General features: G+C 46.1%; 1 protein-coding gene across 2 annotated transcripts in view; it reads left to right on the top strand.

The window, feature by feature from the left end:
* The window catches only part of DIP2C (disco interacting protein 2 homolog C), a 377,981-nt gene that overhangs the window by 185,532 nt on the left and 174,907 nt on the right, over positions 1–17,542 (top strand). The window contains exons 2-4 of one of the 2 annotated variants that reach the window (XM_081098294.1): positions 6,956–7,027; positions 8,800–8,967; positions 13,645–13,755. In XM_081098294.1, coding sequence (XP_080954420.1) covers positions 6,956–7,027; positions 8,800–8,967; positions 13,645–13,755 — 351 coding nt within the window. The remainder of the gene's footprint in view (positions 1–6,955; positions 7,028–8,799; positions 8,968–13,644; positions 13,756–17,542) is intronic. The other variant, XM_081098295.1, reaches the window with a different exon arrangement.

Raw genomic sequence — 17,542 nt, 5'->3', positions numbered from 1 at the left:
CCTGAGAGGGGAGGCCGGCAGCAGGAGAACTTTCAGATCCCTCTCTCTCATCTACACAGCACACTCCCCAGCATTTTGAAATTTCAGAAAGCTCTGTTGGATGCTCCCTTTTCAGATCTTCAGGCAGTTCGGGCCCCAGGACTCCTGTGCTGGGCGTATCTCCCCTTTCACATCAGCAGCTTGTTTTCAAGTCCACTGTAGGTAGACTGAGGTTGGCTCTTTCTCTCTGTGGTTTAGAATAGAGTGACTCCAGACAGGCTGCTTTCTTTAATGCCTCCCACAATGGGAGTTCTTGATACACCAAAGTGAAAAGCTACAGGGGACATTTAAAAAAAATTATGTAAAGATAAAGCCTTATGTGATAGTATCCAGGAATTTACTGGCTAGAATTACAATTTTAACTTGATGGCGCATTTAAAATATTATTTTTTTCCTTCTGGTGATGCCATTAACTAAATGTTTTAAGAAACTTTCTGGTCACTCACAGAAACATGAAAATCCCAGTCATGTGAATATGCAGTTCTTAAGAATTTCCCGCCTTCATACCAAGTGTTGGAATAAGCCTCGGTGATTTTATAATCCAAGGTTGTATGTTTATCCCGGTCACCTTACTTAAAATGTTCTTATGGAACATAAATTTCTAAATTTTACATTAGAAATAGGACATAAACGCATGCACCATGAGTACAGCAGTACAGAGAGCAGCAAAGGGAAGCGTCGTCCCTGTGAAGTGATGTGAGCCCTGGCACCCGAGGCCAGGCCCCGGAGGGACTCGTGGCCCTGCGGGTGAGTTTGTGCTCAGTCCTCAAAGCACTGAGCAGCCTCTGACAGGCTTCAGGCAGGAGCCAGCGGTCCTCGGTGAGACCTCGGAGGGCTGCGCGTGGGAGAGGCCAGTGGTTGGGACTGGGGCGCTCGGCTGGAGCGGCTGTTTGGATCGCGCAGGGAGAGCCGTTGGCCTCTGGCATCCGTGACAGGATGAAAGAGAGGCAGATGGAGGACCTCTCAGGATTAGTGACACATCTGTAACCTGCCTCTGGCCTCTCCTCCCTCAGGGTCTTTGCTGTCGTCCCTTCTCGCTTCTAGCTGCACACAGGCAAGGCTGCTTTGTGTCTTCCCACCCAGCTCAGGGCCCGAGCCACGTCTGAGTGCCCCGTAGTGTCCGTCACACGCTTGAATGTATAGTCGATGCTGGCAAGTACTTGGGTTGTTATACCTGTTCCATGCTTCCTGAGACTTCACTTTCTGTGTGTGATTTTTTTAAAATTACAGCAGAAGGTTATTAATATCTTATTAATGAGAAATGTGAGACCCTGAGAAGTCAGCCGCCCTTGTGGGGTTGCCCAGCATGTGCTTGGGGAGAAAGGTCCCTGATCTGCCTGCTCTGACTCCCCTGGCAGACTGCCCGGATAGCCAGCCTCCTTTCTGCACCAAAGAGAAGCTCCTGTAGAGCTGACGATCATGCCGCCAGCAGGGGGCGAGGGACCACGCCTCCAAGGGTGTCCCTACACCTTATAAAGCCATCGGCGGCGTAGGAAAGAAATGCCATGAAGGTTCCTGATGGCCATGAAATTCCAAACATGGAAATGATTGCTTTGTTATATGAAACATTTGTTCCAGCCAGCATTAAATAATCATAAAATAAACTCCTGACACCAGAATGGAAACCATCACCGTTAAGCTGGTCTGTTTACTCTGAACTGATCCTGACATGGCTGGGGCTCGCACGTTCTTGGGGGGGAGCTCTTCATTGCCTGGAGACACAGGGTTCTGGGTGCTCCTGTCCTGGCCAGAGCTGTGCGCCAGGTGGCTCTGCACAAGCCCCATGGGGCTAAGATGCCAGAAGGCGGCTGAGATGGAAAAATGGGGAGCGTGGTGTCACCTTCACTCTTGTATTCGTTTGGCTGGCTTTCCCTTCACTTTTCTCTGACTCAGGCTTTACTCTGAAACTCTGGACTACAATATAAGTAAGAAAAATAATTCTATTTGGGGAGGGAAACAAGAATGATCTTTTCTGCCTCAGAGTATGATTTAACCATCTATCTACTGGTGGTTTCCCTTCATTGCATTTTCATTTTTATTTTATTTTATTTTATTTTATTTTATTTTATTATTATTTTTAATCCTCACCCAAGGATATTTTCCCATTGATTTTTAGAGAGAGTGGAAGGGAGAGGGAAAGACAGAGAGAAATATCGATGTGAAAGAAACACATTGATTGGTTGCCTCCTGCACAAGTCTCAACCAGGGCCCAGGCCAGGGAGGGGCCTGCAACCGAAGTATGTGCCCTTGACCGGAATCAAACCCAGGGCCCTTTGATCCACTGGCTGACGCTCTATCCACTGAGCCAAACTGGCTAGCACTGCATTTTCATTTCAAATTTATGACTTGTCTGTAACTCTGTCTTTTCTTTGTAACAGAACACATGGCAACTCTATTTCTACTGCTGGAATGTAAAGTCTTATGGAACTTCTTTGAGGATAACATAAGTTACACTTTTCATACAGTGGAAAGAAAGTGCTTCAAAAGATCACTTTTATTTTCTCCTCACTGAGCTTACCAACAATTTTTAAATTTAGTTTTCTGTTATATATTCTTATTTCTGAAATGAAAAGGGAGTTAAATAAATGGGTGTCTTGAGTATTCAAGCATGGAAAATATGCTCTTTGGAATTTTATATGGAAAATAATCGAGTGTGGATCCTGTGGTTCATGCCTTCAAACATTAGCAGCTACTTTTCAAGGAGCAAAATTCTGTAGCTGTGGCTTGGGGGGTGGTGGGCCCTACCTCTCATTGATGTTGATCTTTTAGCTCCAGGTTGAGAGGACACTAATTAACCTGCTGTAAATCCTGGACTTTTCCTTGTAGGTTGATAGAAGTCAAATGCTGGGTCCTCTTTCGTAGCCTTTCTGCCTCTGTTTTCCAGAGGTTTACTCTGAAGGCGGGGCTTGCTACAGATCCATGGCGAGGAGGAGAGAAAAGATGTAGCTAATGGATTTTTCTGCCTGAACTGATTCAAAGTGAAGGAGAACCATGGTGACGCCATGACATTGGTTGTAGGTCATCCTCAGACAGAAACCAGGGATGCATTCTGGGTGGACGGATTGTGTGTGAGGCCAGCCTGTCTGTGTATCTGTTCCTATCATATCTATCTTATTTACCTATCTATATCTATCTGTTGTTTACCTATCACCCATCTATATTCATCTATCAATCATCTATTCTTTGCATCAGCCAGTCATCTATTATTTACCTATCATCTGACTAGAGCTGTCATCTATATCTTATCTATCTTTATTGTTTTAGCACGAAAACCTTATCGGGTGCCTCAGAACAATGAGCAGAGCATAAGCGCCCCCACTAGAAAGTTTGCTTCTAGAATTTGTAGTGAGTTTGTCAGAGAATCTGTTGGCTCTCTGGCTACCAGATGCAAGTGTGGCTCCAGAGTTAAACAATACCTGGACTTTTTCCTTGAAAAAGACAATGTGTAGCAAAAGCATGTTTAGCCCTAATGCTCAGGGCACCTGAGTGAACCTGGCCCCTTGTCGCGGGGGCTGGATCCTTTTGGATAATACACACCAAGCTGTTGTAATTTATACCTTAACTAGAGGTCCAGTTCATGCACTGGTGAGGTCCCTCAGCTTGGCCTATGGGGAGGGGTCCTGGATTGCGAGAGGGTGGTTCTCGGGTGACGCACCCCGGAATTGGACTCCCTTCTCTCTGGTTCCGGGTGCGTCACCCGAGAACCGCAGCTGCCAAGTCACCACAGCTCGGCAGCTCCTGCGTTGAGTGTCTGCCCCCTGGTGGTCATTGAATGTCATAGCTACTGGTCGAACAGTCGGACAGTCGCTTAGGCTTTTATATATATAATGTAATTGTTACCCATTTTCCCCTCTGTCCTTTCACAGGTGTTCATTAAGCAGGGAGACAGTCACCCTGTGTTTGCCGTGATTACGAATGCAGCTTCTGTCCAGTTATTTACTTGAAGTCACCCTGTGACGCTTGCATCTGCTGCTCACTGTGTGACTGCACCGTCATCACGCGGTCCTGGTGAGACAGCAGGGTTTGGTCTGGAGGACACTGACCCATGAAGGTGGCACAACGTGGTTTTGAGGATGAACTATGCACATGTTGCAAAAATAAGCCATCGGCAGCCATCGCAGCCTCCCCAGGAGAACAGCACCGGGTCTTGTGCAAAATTCTGTGCCGCGGGAGCCTAGACGCTGGGGTGTCACTGGGCCGAGCCAGACGTGAGAGGGTGACAGCAGGCAGTGGGTGCAAGGTTGTCCCTGAGGGCAGGCTGTCCCGGGCGGCTGGAGCTGGGCAGGACATCCAGAGAAGGCTGACCACATCGTGCTGTCTGGGGTGGCAGGTTCTAAGTGTGGCTTCATCTTTCTAGATCTCGGGCTCTGAGTGAGAAACGTAAGTGCTATCTGTGCCTCAGTTTCTCACCTGTTAAGTCAGTTGTTGTAAGGATGAAAAGAGATTATTTAGGAATGGGACATGTAGGACAGGGCCCCACTGACATCTTTGCCTTTGAAAGGGGTCATGGTTTCTTGGGGAAAGCACTCATTTTCCTATACGCCTAAGGTTTTAACAACTGGAGTTTGCCAAAGGAAGAGTTCAAAGTGAGTTTCCTGTGAAGTTGGCATACCCTGAAAATTAAGGGGGGGAACCCCCTCATGCTTAAATTTTCATCTGAGAGATTTTAAAATTTGAGCCGAGTTTTGGGTGTAGAATGAACTGAAATGGGGCTGGTTTGCCAGGCTCGGATTTGCTGGTGGAATTGTGCACAGATGCTGTCTGATGACAAATCCTGAATGGCCAGTGGGGTTGGCTGGGAATGGGCACCCTGGCAAATAGTAGGTGTCTACCTCGTGTGCAGGGAGCCTCTTGGGAGGCCCGTATGTACTAGTTGATGTCCCGCTGACATACTCGCACTCACATGTCCCTTTACCTGGTCCCTGCTTGGTTTTGTCCAGGTGTCCCTCGGATGCAGGGAGCAGACCGGTTTTGAATTTGTAAAATGCTGCGCGTGAGCCAAAGTGAGTTAATCAGGAGTACAATTGGCATGGAAACCAGCTTCCTATAGTTTTATTATTTCCAAAGACTGGTCAGGGAAGAACACGTGGGGAAGGACAGCAAATCTCCTGGGGAGATGGGGCAGCTGCCTTCCCAGCAGCCCCCGCGGGCTGAGAGGACAGACGCCCACTTGGGAGGTTGTTCAAGAGCAGAAAGTTCCTCCTTCTGCAGGTTACTTTATCAGGTTTTCTCAAAGCCAGGTGTTTGCCTCTTTCTTGCGATGTTACACCACGAGCAGTCAGCTAAAGCAGCGATTTTCCACCTTTCTCATCTCATGGCACACATAAACTAATTACTGCAATTCTGCAGCGCACTGAAAAATATATTTTTTCCTTCTCTGACACAGAGGTATAATTTTGATTCATTCACACTGGTTGGCTATTGTATTGGATGTTGTCCTTTTATTTATTTATTTATTTATTTATTTATTTATTTATTTATTTGACAAATCTAAGGGAAAAGAGGTCAGTGTCCCTGACCAACCAGTCAGGGACTGGCATATTTTAAAAATTCGTGTGGCACACCGGCTGAAAGTCGCTGGGCTAGCGAGAAGCCTGTGGTGGGGTGGGGAGCGAGGTGTGAGAGCCACTCCTCAGCCAGCGTCTCCTGTGCTCACTGACTGCCTTGTCCTGATCAATCACAAAGCTAGTACAGTGTGCACATTCATGTGGGTGTTTGGGTGTTGATATTTTGGACATTTTAAACAAGTAGGTTTGCCGGGGTCTTTCCACAAGAACCGAACAGTCCCAGCGCCTGTTGGCAAAGGGGTGCAGGTGCAGAGCATGGTAGACCCATGATGGGGGCCATGTTTCACTTTAGTCCGGTCAGCCCGCTGACAGCGGCTGGCGTGCTCGTCATCCGAGAGCAGGATGTGTTTCCTGTAGCTCTGTTGTTTATGGCTCCGTGTTTAAAAATGAGTCACGTGTTTTGTGGAGTGGATAAGACTCTACACTGGACTGTGAGTTACTTGTCAGACATTAAGCACTGAGGGCGCTTTATGGTCGGATCAAGGTTAGTGAGCGTACCTCACTAGAAAAAGCAAATTTACCGATTTGTGGATGACCCATAATAACTTTTTATTTGCTTGCTCTATTTTTATTCAAACGTAAGTTTTTGGCTCTTTGGGGAATGATGGTTTGATCAGAATATTAGGGAAAAATTAGCAGATTCTCAAAAATTCAAGGGGAACATCAGTATTTTGTGTGTATACCTTTGGAACGGTTGCTGCTAAAAGTTATTTGTCCCCTGTGCTCAGCACTGATTAGGAATGCCAGCGTGGTGATGATGCCTCCTGCTCTTCTGCATGGGAAACTCCGGCTTTAACATTTTAATTCTTATTTTACCGATAAGCCAATAAGCACCTTTCTCACATATTTGGATCTCTATAGGTTCTGTGTTCACTTTTTTTTTTTTTTAACTTAATGTTCCATTTGATCGAAGTCACTTATTTTCAAAAATACCCTAGCAGTTTCAAGTCCTTGGAACTGCCATGTCTGATTAGGACAAAACCTCACTAATGGAGGCAGGTGCTAATCAGTAATGGTTTGGGGCAGCTGTCACCGGCACGGGCCTGCACAAGCCATGGTTGACTAGGTTAACGAGAGCCGTGGGACTGGGGAGGTTCCTGCGCTGGCTTATGTGAACACGGTGTGGAGAATCTACTTCTGGGCCCCGTCAAAAGCTGAAACCTTGAGAGCAGGGCCTGGGCAAGCGTTTTTGATTGTTTGAGGGCAAGGAGAATGACTAACGTGCTTTCTTTCTAAGTTACAATTATAAGGCAAACAGAAAACGCAGTTGTGACTGTCTCTTAGACTCTTTAGGGTGACCAGCCCTACCCGTGGGGACCATTCTGAATCTTTCTTTCCTTCTCTTGTAGGTGACATCACACAAAAAGGATATGAAAAGAAGAGGTCGAAATTAATTGGCGCCTACCTGCCCCAGCCTCCGAGTACGTACACTTTGATGATATGTCATCTAGTTTAGAGAGTTAACTGCAACATGCAAGAGAGAATAGCACAAATCCTTCCTTAGTCCCTGATTTGCATGAAGACTGCGCTCCTGACATGGCACTAGTCACATCTAAGTCCTTTGTGTGACTATTGCATGTGTATTTTGTGAATATAGAATACGCACATGATGTTCTATAAGGGGGCCCAATATGTTTAGTAAGTATTTCATCTATAGAGGGCAGTTACATGGTTGATTACTTCAAAATGCTAAAACGATAAAAAGATGAAAGAAGTTATGATTTAAACATGATTTTTAGTTTGGGAAGTTAAAAATTATGGCTATTGTTCATAGTTTAATTAATCCAAGGTTTTGTTGGAGTAGTTGGGGGTCAGGCCAAATCTAGAAACCTAAAAAATGATGTAATATCCTGCCTGGGATTATGAAATCATGAAGGTTTGTTTTGCTTAGAAATGGGATTGTAAAACATTATGGATTCTTCCCCAAAGCACAAAGTCTGTTTCACTCCATGTCCAGGTTTATAGAATCTCTTTGCACTTGAGCCAGGTTCTGTCCATTTCAAGAAATGGAAAATGATGCCAGGCGGGAGTTCCCACAGCTCAGTTCTAGTGAAGCTCAGTTTGGTTTGAGGGTGGCCAGGCTTTGGGAATGGCTTAAAGCTGATGCAGTTAATGCTGCACTCAAGGAGAAATGATAGCAATATAAATTTTGAAGGTGGTGCCTGAACTCTACAGTTTTCACGGTTAAAACAATTTTTAAAGCTGCTCCGATGATTCTGCTAGAGAAGGGCGAAGTCTGCGGGGGCACATAGCTCACAGGTCCCCCGCTCTGCCCCTCCTGATCTCCAGGCTGTGACACACCCAGCCGTGGCCTGCTAGCATGGTTGACAGTGTTACATTCCAGGAAGCTTAATTTGTGTGTTGAGCTTCTGCTGCGTTTGTAGCTTTGTTTTGATTTTGTGTGCTTGCTTTCTTTCCTTGATTCTTAAGAGAGTTAATATAAAGATGGACCTGTTGTAGAGCCTGATTTAGCTGGTGGGTTGAGTAAATGAAAAATAAACCACGTCTTTGGTTGGCCGGTGCCCATATGTGAAAGGCTTTAGGAGTAGGTGTGGGCAGACGAGTAGCTGGTGGTCTCCCCCTTCCCCCTTCCTTCCTCCTCTAGCAGTATTGCGTGGTGATGGCCATCTTCGTGGCCGTGATGGTAAGTCCCTTTCAGCAAGCGGCCCCTCCACATCTTGGAGGAAGGCTGGTTGGCTGACTCTAGGCCAGCGGTTCTCAACCTGTGGGTCGCGACCCCTTTGGCAGTCGAACAACCCTTTCACAGGGGTCGCCTAAGACCATCCTGCATATCAGATATTTACATTACGATTCATAGCAGTAGCAACGTTACAGTTATGAAGTAGCAACGAAAATAATTTTATGGTTGGGTCACAACATGAGGAACTGTATTTAAAGGGCCAGAAGGTTGAGAACCACTGCTCTAGGCTCTGGACATTGCCGGGTTCTCATTTCTGTGCCTTACCAAACAAGAGTGAAACAGAAGCAGTTCCCAGAAGATGGTTCTCCAGCCCCCGTGCCGGGAGCATGGCTGGCTGCGTGGGCTGGGCACGCAGGGTGGCACCCGTGTTGCGTGGTCCCTTTGGTGTTCTTTGTGCTCTTCTGCATGGGGTCGGCAGCTCTGCTCAGCGCTGTAACAAATTTAAAAAAAACTAAAGTTTGAATTAATTAGTTTTTTTTCAACTTGTTACAGCAGCGAACGGAGCTGCGGTGGCCCGGTGTAGACTGCAGCACAGTGAAGGCGCCCCGAGGAGAACGCCACACTCCGGCCACATCGGGGTGTGTGACATCAGAGAAGCCGCTGGCAGGGAGCGGGTGGCCAGCACCGCGGGAAACCGGCCTCTGTTTTACTTTCGTTTCGGTGAGCGCACTTTTCTGAGAGAGAGAGACCCCATGTTTGAAAGGGACTGTCCCTCAGCACCATTCTCAACACAAGTGCAAGGTTTAGCATTGGGGGACCCTAGCGTTGGGAGTCCTGTGTGTGAGCCCTCGTTCTCCAGATGAGGTCACACAAGTTTTTGGGGAGCGGGGGGGGGAACAGTACTCCCTGGCTGTAAAGTTGTTACAGAACCTGGAGCCACGACTGTTCCACCTACCCAGGGCCAATTAGAATAGAATATGCTCTTTTAACCGCCCTGTTTTTACAGTTGGGACACTGCTTACAGAATACTTGAGAAAGAAGACTGTATGACAAATTCTGAAAGTCTTAAAATTATTGGTTTGCTGTTGACCTTCGTCTCCTAGCCCAGTGGTCGGCAAACTGCGGCTCTCGAGCCACATGCGGCTCTTTGGCCCCTTGAGTGTGGCTCTTCCTAAGCCTTAGGAGTACCCTGATTAAGTTAATAACAATGTACCTACCTATATAGTTTAAGTTTAAAAAATTTGGCTCTCCAAAGAAATTTCAGTCGTTGTACTGTTGATATTTGGCTCTGCTGACTAATGAGTTTGCCGGCCACTGTCCTAGCCAAACACCTCAGCACCTCGTGGTCCTGGCCCCTGAGACCTGCTGCGTGGAGTGAGAGCTACAGGCCTTCACACTCCTATGCCCGAAGGCCAGTGCTACGGGGTTTGACAGGCAAATGAAACGGATTACTGATAGAATGTGTTCTTCGAGGTAACGATCCTCAGAGGTCAACATTGTGTTAGTGGTTGATATTTTGAATACAAGAAGCCCAAAAAGGTGAGTTCAGTGCGACTTATAGTAGAATAAGAAAATAAGCATTTGTAAGTTTTAGGCTTGTCTTTGGGGTTTTGCCTCTGAATAAAAGGCATTGTTTGAAAATCATGCACACATAACCAAGAGAGAAAACTTAATATTACAGTTGGCCCCATGGCCCGGTCACCCCACTGCAGCTTCTGTTGGTCGCCTCTGAGCTGCTTGCTGACAGATAGGATGAGTGTCCTTGCAGGAGGAATGGAGGCTTTGGTGTGTGGTTGGTGGGTCGGGCGTTAGCTGTGAGGTCCTTCTCACAGTGACGGGAGTCTCACGCACCGGATTGAAGTGTGAGGAAGAGAGAGCCTGCGTGGGGACGCTGCTCCGTGGACCTCGTGCCCATCCCATTCCCACTGGGCATGGTTCAGGGTTTCATAAATGTATAGTACTGAGGCCAGTGCAATCAAGTGTTAGCAGTTCTTCTCAGTTGTGTGTAAAGATGGTAAACGGAGGCCCAGGGACATAGATGGTGACAAGAGCCAGCTGGGACACCCATCTCTAGAGCATGATGTCGCCAGTGCCTTTCCCCTCAGTTCACATGGGATCTGAAGCTAGTCAGTGCCTGGCACTTAGCGCTGAGGGATTTTTATCACGTTACCATCTGAGGGGAACTAATTTTTGTCTCCATGGCTTCCCATGATTTTGGACAGTTACCCAATCTCCTTTGGGACACCTCCCCTTCCCAGGGACCTCTCTTGGCCTGTCTCTGTTGTAGACACTGGGCAGCCTGCAGCTTTCCTGAGAGGTGGTTCTCAAATGTGGTATGAATGTGAGATCCTATGATAGGTAACGAAAGGGACCCTCCATTACTGCCCCTGGGTCCTGTGGTGACAGGCTGAATTCTGCTTTGGAGTTGTATTTTTTTAAAAATATATTTTTATTGATTTCAGAGAGGAAGGGAGAGAGAGAGAGAGAGGAATATCAATGATGAGAATCATTGATTGGCTGCCTCCTGCATGCTCCACACTGGGGACCAAGCCCACAACCTGGGCATGTGCCCTGATGGGGAGTCGAACCATGGCCTTCTGGTTCATAGGTCAACGCTCAACTACTGAGCCATGCTGGCTGGGCTGGAGTTGCATATTTGACTGTTGACTTTGTCTTGTTAGAACGTATCTTCAGCCACCTCAGATTTCATTCACAATGAAGTCAGATAAAAATTAATGATTGAAATATCCACACTAATACTAAAATATCCACCCTAATAATAAAAGAAACTAATTAGTTTCTTTTAATGTCTTATTGCTAGTGACCTGTTAAAGCTATTCTTGTTTTGTCAAATTTATTTGCTATTAAAACTTGTGTTTTTAAGCCCTGTATTTCAGCCCATGAAAATAAATGTTGACAGTGTTTGTTGAGTATTAGCTTCCTGAGGACAGACGTGTAGGGTCCATGTGCAGGTGAGCACTAACCTACCAGTTTGCACAGCTGGGACGAGTGTGTGAGTGTTAGGACTGTGCACATCTCAGAGGAAGTTAACCACCACGTGGGGACCCAGAAGGGGTCAAGGTTGAAAGTAGTTCTAGGAAGCATGTTTGAATGAACTAGGAAGGTAACAGTTCTGAGAATGAAAGCGAAAAATTAAGTGTATATATGAATCAGTCACTGTGTAACCTGGACCACTTCAAACTGCCCATTTAGCTGTTCTTTCCAGAACTGTACTAAGATGTCAGTAAACTGGTAAAGTGTAAAGCCACTGGACAGGGGAAGGGGAAAAACAGTGACACGTTTCTGTGATTTGTAAGGTGCCTCCCTAAGCTGGGGGGTGGGGCTGAGGCAGAAGACGGAGGTGATGAAACCTCAGGTTGAGGGGAGGCATGGCATCCCGGAAGCAAGTGATCCATGCCCTCCCCACTTTCCAGAGAGGTTCGTCCTCTGGAGAAATGGACTAAGAGCCTCTAGATTCAGGGACACCAAGCGATACTGACCCCAGAGGCGCTAAATGAGAGTGCGCATGCTGGAGGGAGAGAAGGGCTCCAGCTGTGGATGACGTGTGCTCCTGTGTTTGGTCACAAGACGGGAGACCAGAAGTCTCATCTTTGGGCAAATGGAACAGCCCAGGTAAAAGAATCTACTGGGAATAGATTTGGTGATGCTGCGACAAAAGGAAGTAAGCACTGCTCGCAGCTCCTGTAATGGGAATAAAGAAGACATTGCAAAAGTTGGCAGGAGAAGAGAGAATATGGTATAATGATGGCCACGGTGGTGTGCCACATTGTTTAAAATGGACAATTGAGTAAGATTATAAATCCATATTTATAAGTGTGAATGCAAATGCAAGTAATTATTTTTCATCATAAGACTTAATAGCACTCTTTGATTTCTGTGCATCTACTTGATAAAAATACAAAGTAATTTTTTCAAAGATCAATTTTAAAAGACCCTTTGTAGATAATAACTGGAAGAGTTTTGGTGGCTGTAAATGCAGTCATTAAGAACTGTTAATTAATGATGCTAATGTGCTTGCTAGATGAAAAGTTTACAGTGTAGGTATCTTTTTCACAATTCTAATCTAGTAACCTGTTTATGTGGGACCCATAAACATGCCATAAAAGTTGAGGTGCAGCTCTGGCCAGATGGCCCAGTTGGTTGTGGGTTTGATTCCTGATCAGGCACGTAGGTTGCGGTCACCCTCATTGGGGCATGTATTGGAAGCAACTGATTGATGTTTCTCTCTCACATTGACGTGTTTCTCTCTCTTTCCCCCCCCCTCTCCCTCTCTCTCTCTCTATCTCTCTCTCTCTCCCCCTCTCCTTCCCCCTCTTTTCCTCCTTCCAACCCTCCCTTCTTCCCTTTCTTTCTCTGTAAAATCAATAAAAAATGTCTCGGGTGAGCATAAAAAAATTGAGGTGCAGAAATCACCCTAAGAGAAATATTAAATCCCAGGAACAGATAGCTCCCCTGGAGCCGTTACAGAAAACCAGGGACTAAACTCTGTTTCGTTAAATTACTGTTTCTGGTTTACTTTCTGTCAAGTATTACGGTCCTTTTCTGAAGAAGTAGCAATTAACGTTTAATGGTCAGTGCTCGGAATTTCTTCATTTCTGAACTGTAATGATTCATCTTTCCCGTACTTAACGTTTATCTAGATTGTGCCTTTACCACTCTAGTTCTGAAATGTAATAGATATGATGATTGCCGGATTTAGGTCAGCATTGGACCAATACCCATTGAATCATTTTTATCTGACCATGCTAACATTTTTGCTAATTCATCAAAGCCATAGTGAAATATAATTTGTTCAATCGTTTAGCTTCAGATGGGGCAAGATTCCAGAGAGTTAGAAATTTGGAATGAACAAAGATGGAAGCTTATTCTCAATCGTAGTTATCTGAATTATATTGTTAAAGTATCCTGTAAGATTTATTTTTAAGTTATCTTTAGTGATAAATGTAATTTTTAATTTTCTCAAATATTTTCTCACCACTTTCTATATGTTTATTATAAAAAGAAGATCATTACTTGAGTCTGTGCTTTGGACTCCATTTCCTTTTTTTTAAAAATCCAAACCCTAAAGATTGCAGATGTTGCTTGTGGCTTAGTTTGCATCCCCCCCCCCCCCCCCCCCCGTGACATGTTAGACGTCAGTGATGTGCGGGAGCCTGCGCTGTTTCTAAAGGCTGTCGTGTTGGGCGTGCGTCTTGCCCTGCCCTGGATGCTTCTCCCTTTCCTGGTCATCGTCCGTGACATCCCGGCCCCCATGCCCGCTCCCCTGTGAGCTCTAGGTTGGCTGTGGGGATGCAGTGAGTCAGGGCTGTACTCTACCAAATTAGCTCCAGCTGCCAAGGAAAGCCTCGCCTTACTCTGCTGTTTCCCTTAACCCAGGGGTGGATCAGGCTTTGCCGCCAGAGCGCCGGGCTCCCGTTACGCCTTCCTCCTCCTCTCGCTATCACCGCCGAAGGTCCTCAGGGTCAAGAGATGAGCGCTACCGGTCAGGTAAGCACCAGCGCGGCGTGAGGTCGGCAGCGGCCGTGTGGAGATGAGGCAGAAGTATGTGTCTTTGCATGTTCTTGTGACTGGTGGTGGCCCACAGGTGACTGCATCCTTCCTCATACACAGATATTCTCTCCAGGGGACAAGTTAACGTTCATTAAACGGTAATGATTTTCACATTTTAAAAGGTAGTGTTTGATAGAATTTGATAAAAATAGTAACTTCTCATGAACCAAAGTTTATTTTTTTAGGTTGCACAGTTCAGTTTGGTTTTAACTTGTGTGTGTGTGTGTGTGTGTGTGTGTGTGTGTTTTAATATACTTTATTGATTTTTTTACAGAGAGGAAGGGAGAGGGATAGAGAGTTAGAAACATCGATGAGAGAGAAACATCGATCAGCTGCCTCCTGCACATCTCCCATTAGGGATGAGCCTGCAACCAAGGTACATGCCCTTGACCGGAATCGAACCTGGGACCCTTCAGTCTGCAGGCCGATGCTCTGTCCACTGAGCCAAACCGGTCAGGGCAGTTTTAATGTTTATAATGTTGGTTGCTAGTATAGTTTTTTAGTTCTCTTTTAACCTCAATTTTTCAAGTGCAATTTTCAAAAAAGAAACAAATCTTTAAATTTTTGTATGTCCTCCATTGCTGCCTTTGTGCTGACTGCAAGAGTGCTGTCTTGGTAATTCCATTTCATTGTAATCATCACCTGAGCTTGGCTGGCTTGAATTGATTTCATTCATTTAGCATCAGAAAATTTACGATTAATATTTTAATTACTTTTGAGACATTCCACCCCCCCCCCAACATCTAGATTAAAGTTGCTATTACCCTCTTCCCTAACTATAATTTTTAAAAGAAAATTCCCGCTAAGTGTTGTTGCTGGACACCAGTTCAGGGCACCTGTACGTTGCTGAAGATACTGGTCCGGATGATAACATGTGTCTGTCGCTTTATATTTGGCAAGGTAGTTTCACAAACATCATCTTGCTTAGTTTTTATAACAAACAGGTGAAGTGCTGATTACTGTTCCATGTCACAGAAGGGGAAGCTGAGGCTATGGCGGATGTGGTGGCTCCGCCAGTTCATACCAGGGTTGGATGGGTCCATGTTTCTTGATTCTTTCTGTTAATGGGGGCTTGTAAGATAAACCACCACCGTTTCCTCTAAGGAGCTGTCCGACTGACTTCCTGGATGAAGGGGTAAGACAGATTTGATGGCGTCAGGAGTAGTCATCTGCACAAACAAGAAGAATGGACTGAGAAACGCGGAAATGCCAAGTGCAGCCTCGCTGCTGCTCCCCCTGCCTTCTCAGCCCCTTTCGGGAGGCCTTGACGCCTGGTCAATACCTGGGGGGGGAATGAAGGCAGGAGTTTGTTCCCAAATCCACCCTCTGTTTTTCAGAGGTATTTAACACCCAGCACATATCAAGAACCCATCTTAGCCATTCAGGCACCTCAGAGGCCCCTTTCAGATAATTAGGAGAGTAGCAGCATGCACTCGTATGCCGTCAGCTTACTGTGAAATGTTTCCATTACCTCCTTTGTCTTGATACTGCTGCTAGTATTTTATATATGCACATACACACATAGACACATATGTAGACACATAGTCCTGCATACAGTAGACACACGTGTAGATATACACATAGCCCTGCATACAGTAGCCACACCTGTAGACCACATATGATGACGTGTTTACAATCCTTAGTATCTTTAGTTCTCACAGAAGCTAGTCCCGTGCTCTTATTTCCATTCCACAGATGAGAAAGTGGAAGTTTACTATGCAGGAATGTGATTATTAATGCTACTGCAGTGAGTAGCTCATCAAAAGAGGACACAAATCTAGCTTTGCCTTCCCTGTCAGATGACTTCTTGCCACAAAGATTTTATCTCGTGTCCATTTCTAACCTTTAACTCTGTGTTCATTTTTATAATTTACATGGAAATTAAATCCCAACAAATCTATTTCCCGAGTCTGTTATCTGTCTTTCCTGATGGTGGGGGGGTGGGGCTGATAGACCCAATGTTTACACAGCCTCTGATAAGGCGCACTGCGTTTGGCAGATCCTCCTAGTTACTTAGGGGGTAGAAAGGATGGGTGGTCAGATAGTAAAAGTCTGAGAGAGGTTAGCACAGCAGGGATGGTGATTCCTTAGCCTCAGGTACCTGTCAACTCACCTGTGCACGTTACCTTCCATCTTTGAGGAAGGGAGAGGGGATGTGGGAGAGCAGCGCACTGGGGGAGGATGGAGGCTACTGAAGAGAATCGAGGGCAACTTCAGGAGTTATTTTTACTCGTCGGTAGAAACATGGCCAGCATAGTCCTCTGCAAAGGAAATAGACCCATCTGGGTTCAGCCCACCTCAAGCCTTACTTTAAATTACTGTTAACTCCTCACCCACATCACTGTGAGTGGGAGGAGCTGTGAACGAAAGCTGCAGCTTTAGCCAGCGCTAGTCCTTTCCAGTTAGAGTCCAGACTGGGATGTGAGCATTTGTACTACCCCCCCACCCGCTGGCCCACAGACTCTGACAGGCTCCTGACCTTGCAGCGTTGTTTCCTGTAGGCATCTCTCAAGGCATCTTTTCCCATAGCCTCTATATCAGCCGTTCTCAACCTGTGGGTTGCGACCCCTTTGGCGGCCGAATGACCCTTTCACAGGGTCCTGCATATCAGATATTTACATTACGATTCATAACAGTAGCAACATTACAGTTATGAAGTAGCAACGAAAATAATTCTATTTTGGGGTCACAACATGAGTCACTGTATTTAAAGGGCCAGAAGGTTGAGAACCACTGCTCTATATAGTTCTGATTTTCTCTCCCTTGGTTGCTCTTTCTGCCCAGTCATTGGGAATTTGGGGCTCCAGGCCTAAGGGCAAAGACTAGCTCAACCCCTCCAGTGGCCGGCGCAGTCCAGGGGCTCCATCTCAGCGCCCAGCACGCGAGGAGTGTGGGGAAGGGTCCTTCCTGCTCTGCTTGGTGCTAGAGAGCAACAGAGAATAAGACACAGCCTCCCCCTCCCTAGGAGTTCACAGCCTAAGGGGGAACCAGACCAGTGACTGAAGGTTATAATGTGTAAAGGGTGAATGTTCCTGTGCAGTGTGGTCTCTGAGGGGGCTGTTCCCCTCACGGGTAGCTCCTAAATACACATCAGCTGGTGGCACGCCTGCTCAGCACCCCAGCAGCTCCCATTGCTCTCAGAGTTGAACCGTGTCCCCACAATGACCCACCATGTGCGTGGCTTCCCTCCCATTTCTCCATGATCTTGTCTTTCACGTTACCCCTGCTCTGCAGCCTCACTGGCATCCTGGGTGGTTTTGAGAACATGGACGCCTGACTGCTGTAGGGCTACTACACTGTCTGTTCTTCTGCCCCGAATGTTCTTCCCTCATATATACACACTGTTGGTTTCCTTCCTTCATTAGGTCTCTGCTCAGGTGCTACTGCTTTTTTTGAGGTATTCTCTGACCACCCAAATAAAATGGTAAAACAGCATAGCACCCCACACACGATCCCTATGCTTCCCCATTCTGGTTCATTTGTATCCATTGCTGCCATCACCCTAACACTCTATCGGTCAACCACCTATCGGTCCACCTCCCTGTCTATCAAACATCTCTGTCAATAATCTGTCATCCATCTATCATCTACCTACTTACCTATATCAGTCAGTTGTATACTTGTATTAATCATCTACCTACTTGTCTATCAATTAATTTTATTTCTCTGATCTATCAACCATCTACCTGCCTATAATAAGAATGTAAGATCTACAAAGACAAAA

Source organism: Myotis nattereri (genome assembly GCF_964212035.1).
Source record: "Myotis nattereri genome assembly, chromosome: 1".
NCBI classification, from domain to species: domain Eukaryota; kingdom Metazoa; phylum Chordata; class Mammalia; order Chiroptera; family Vespertilionidae; genus Myotis; species Myotis nattereri.
The sequence above is the reverse complement of the archived record's forward strand: the minus strand, read 5'-3'. Positions and strand labels throughout refer to the sequence as shown.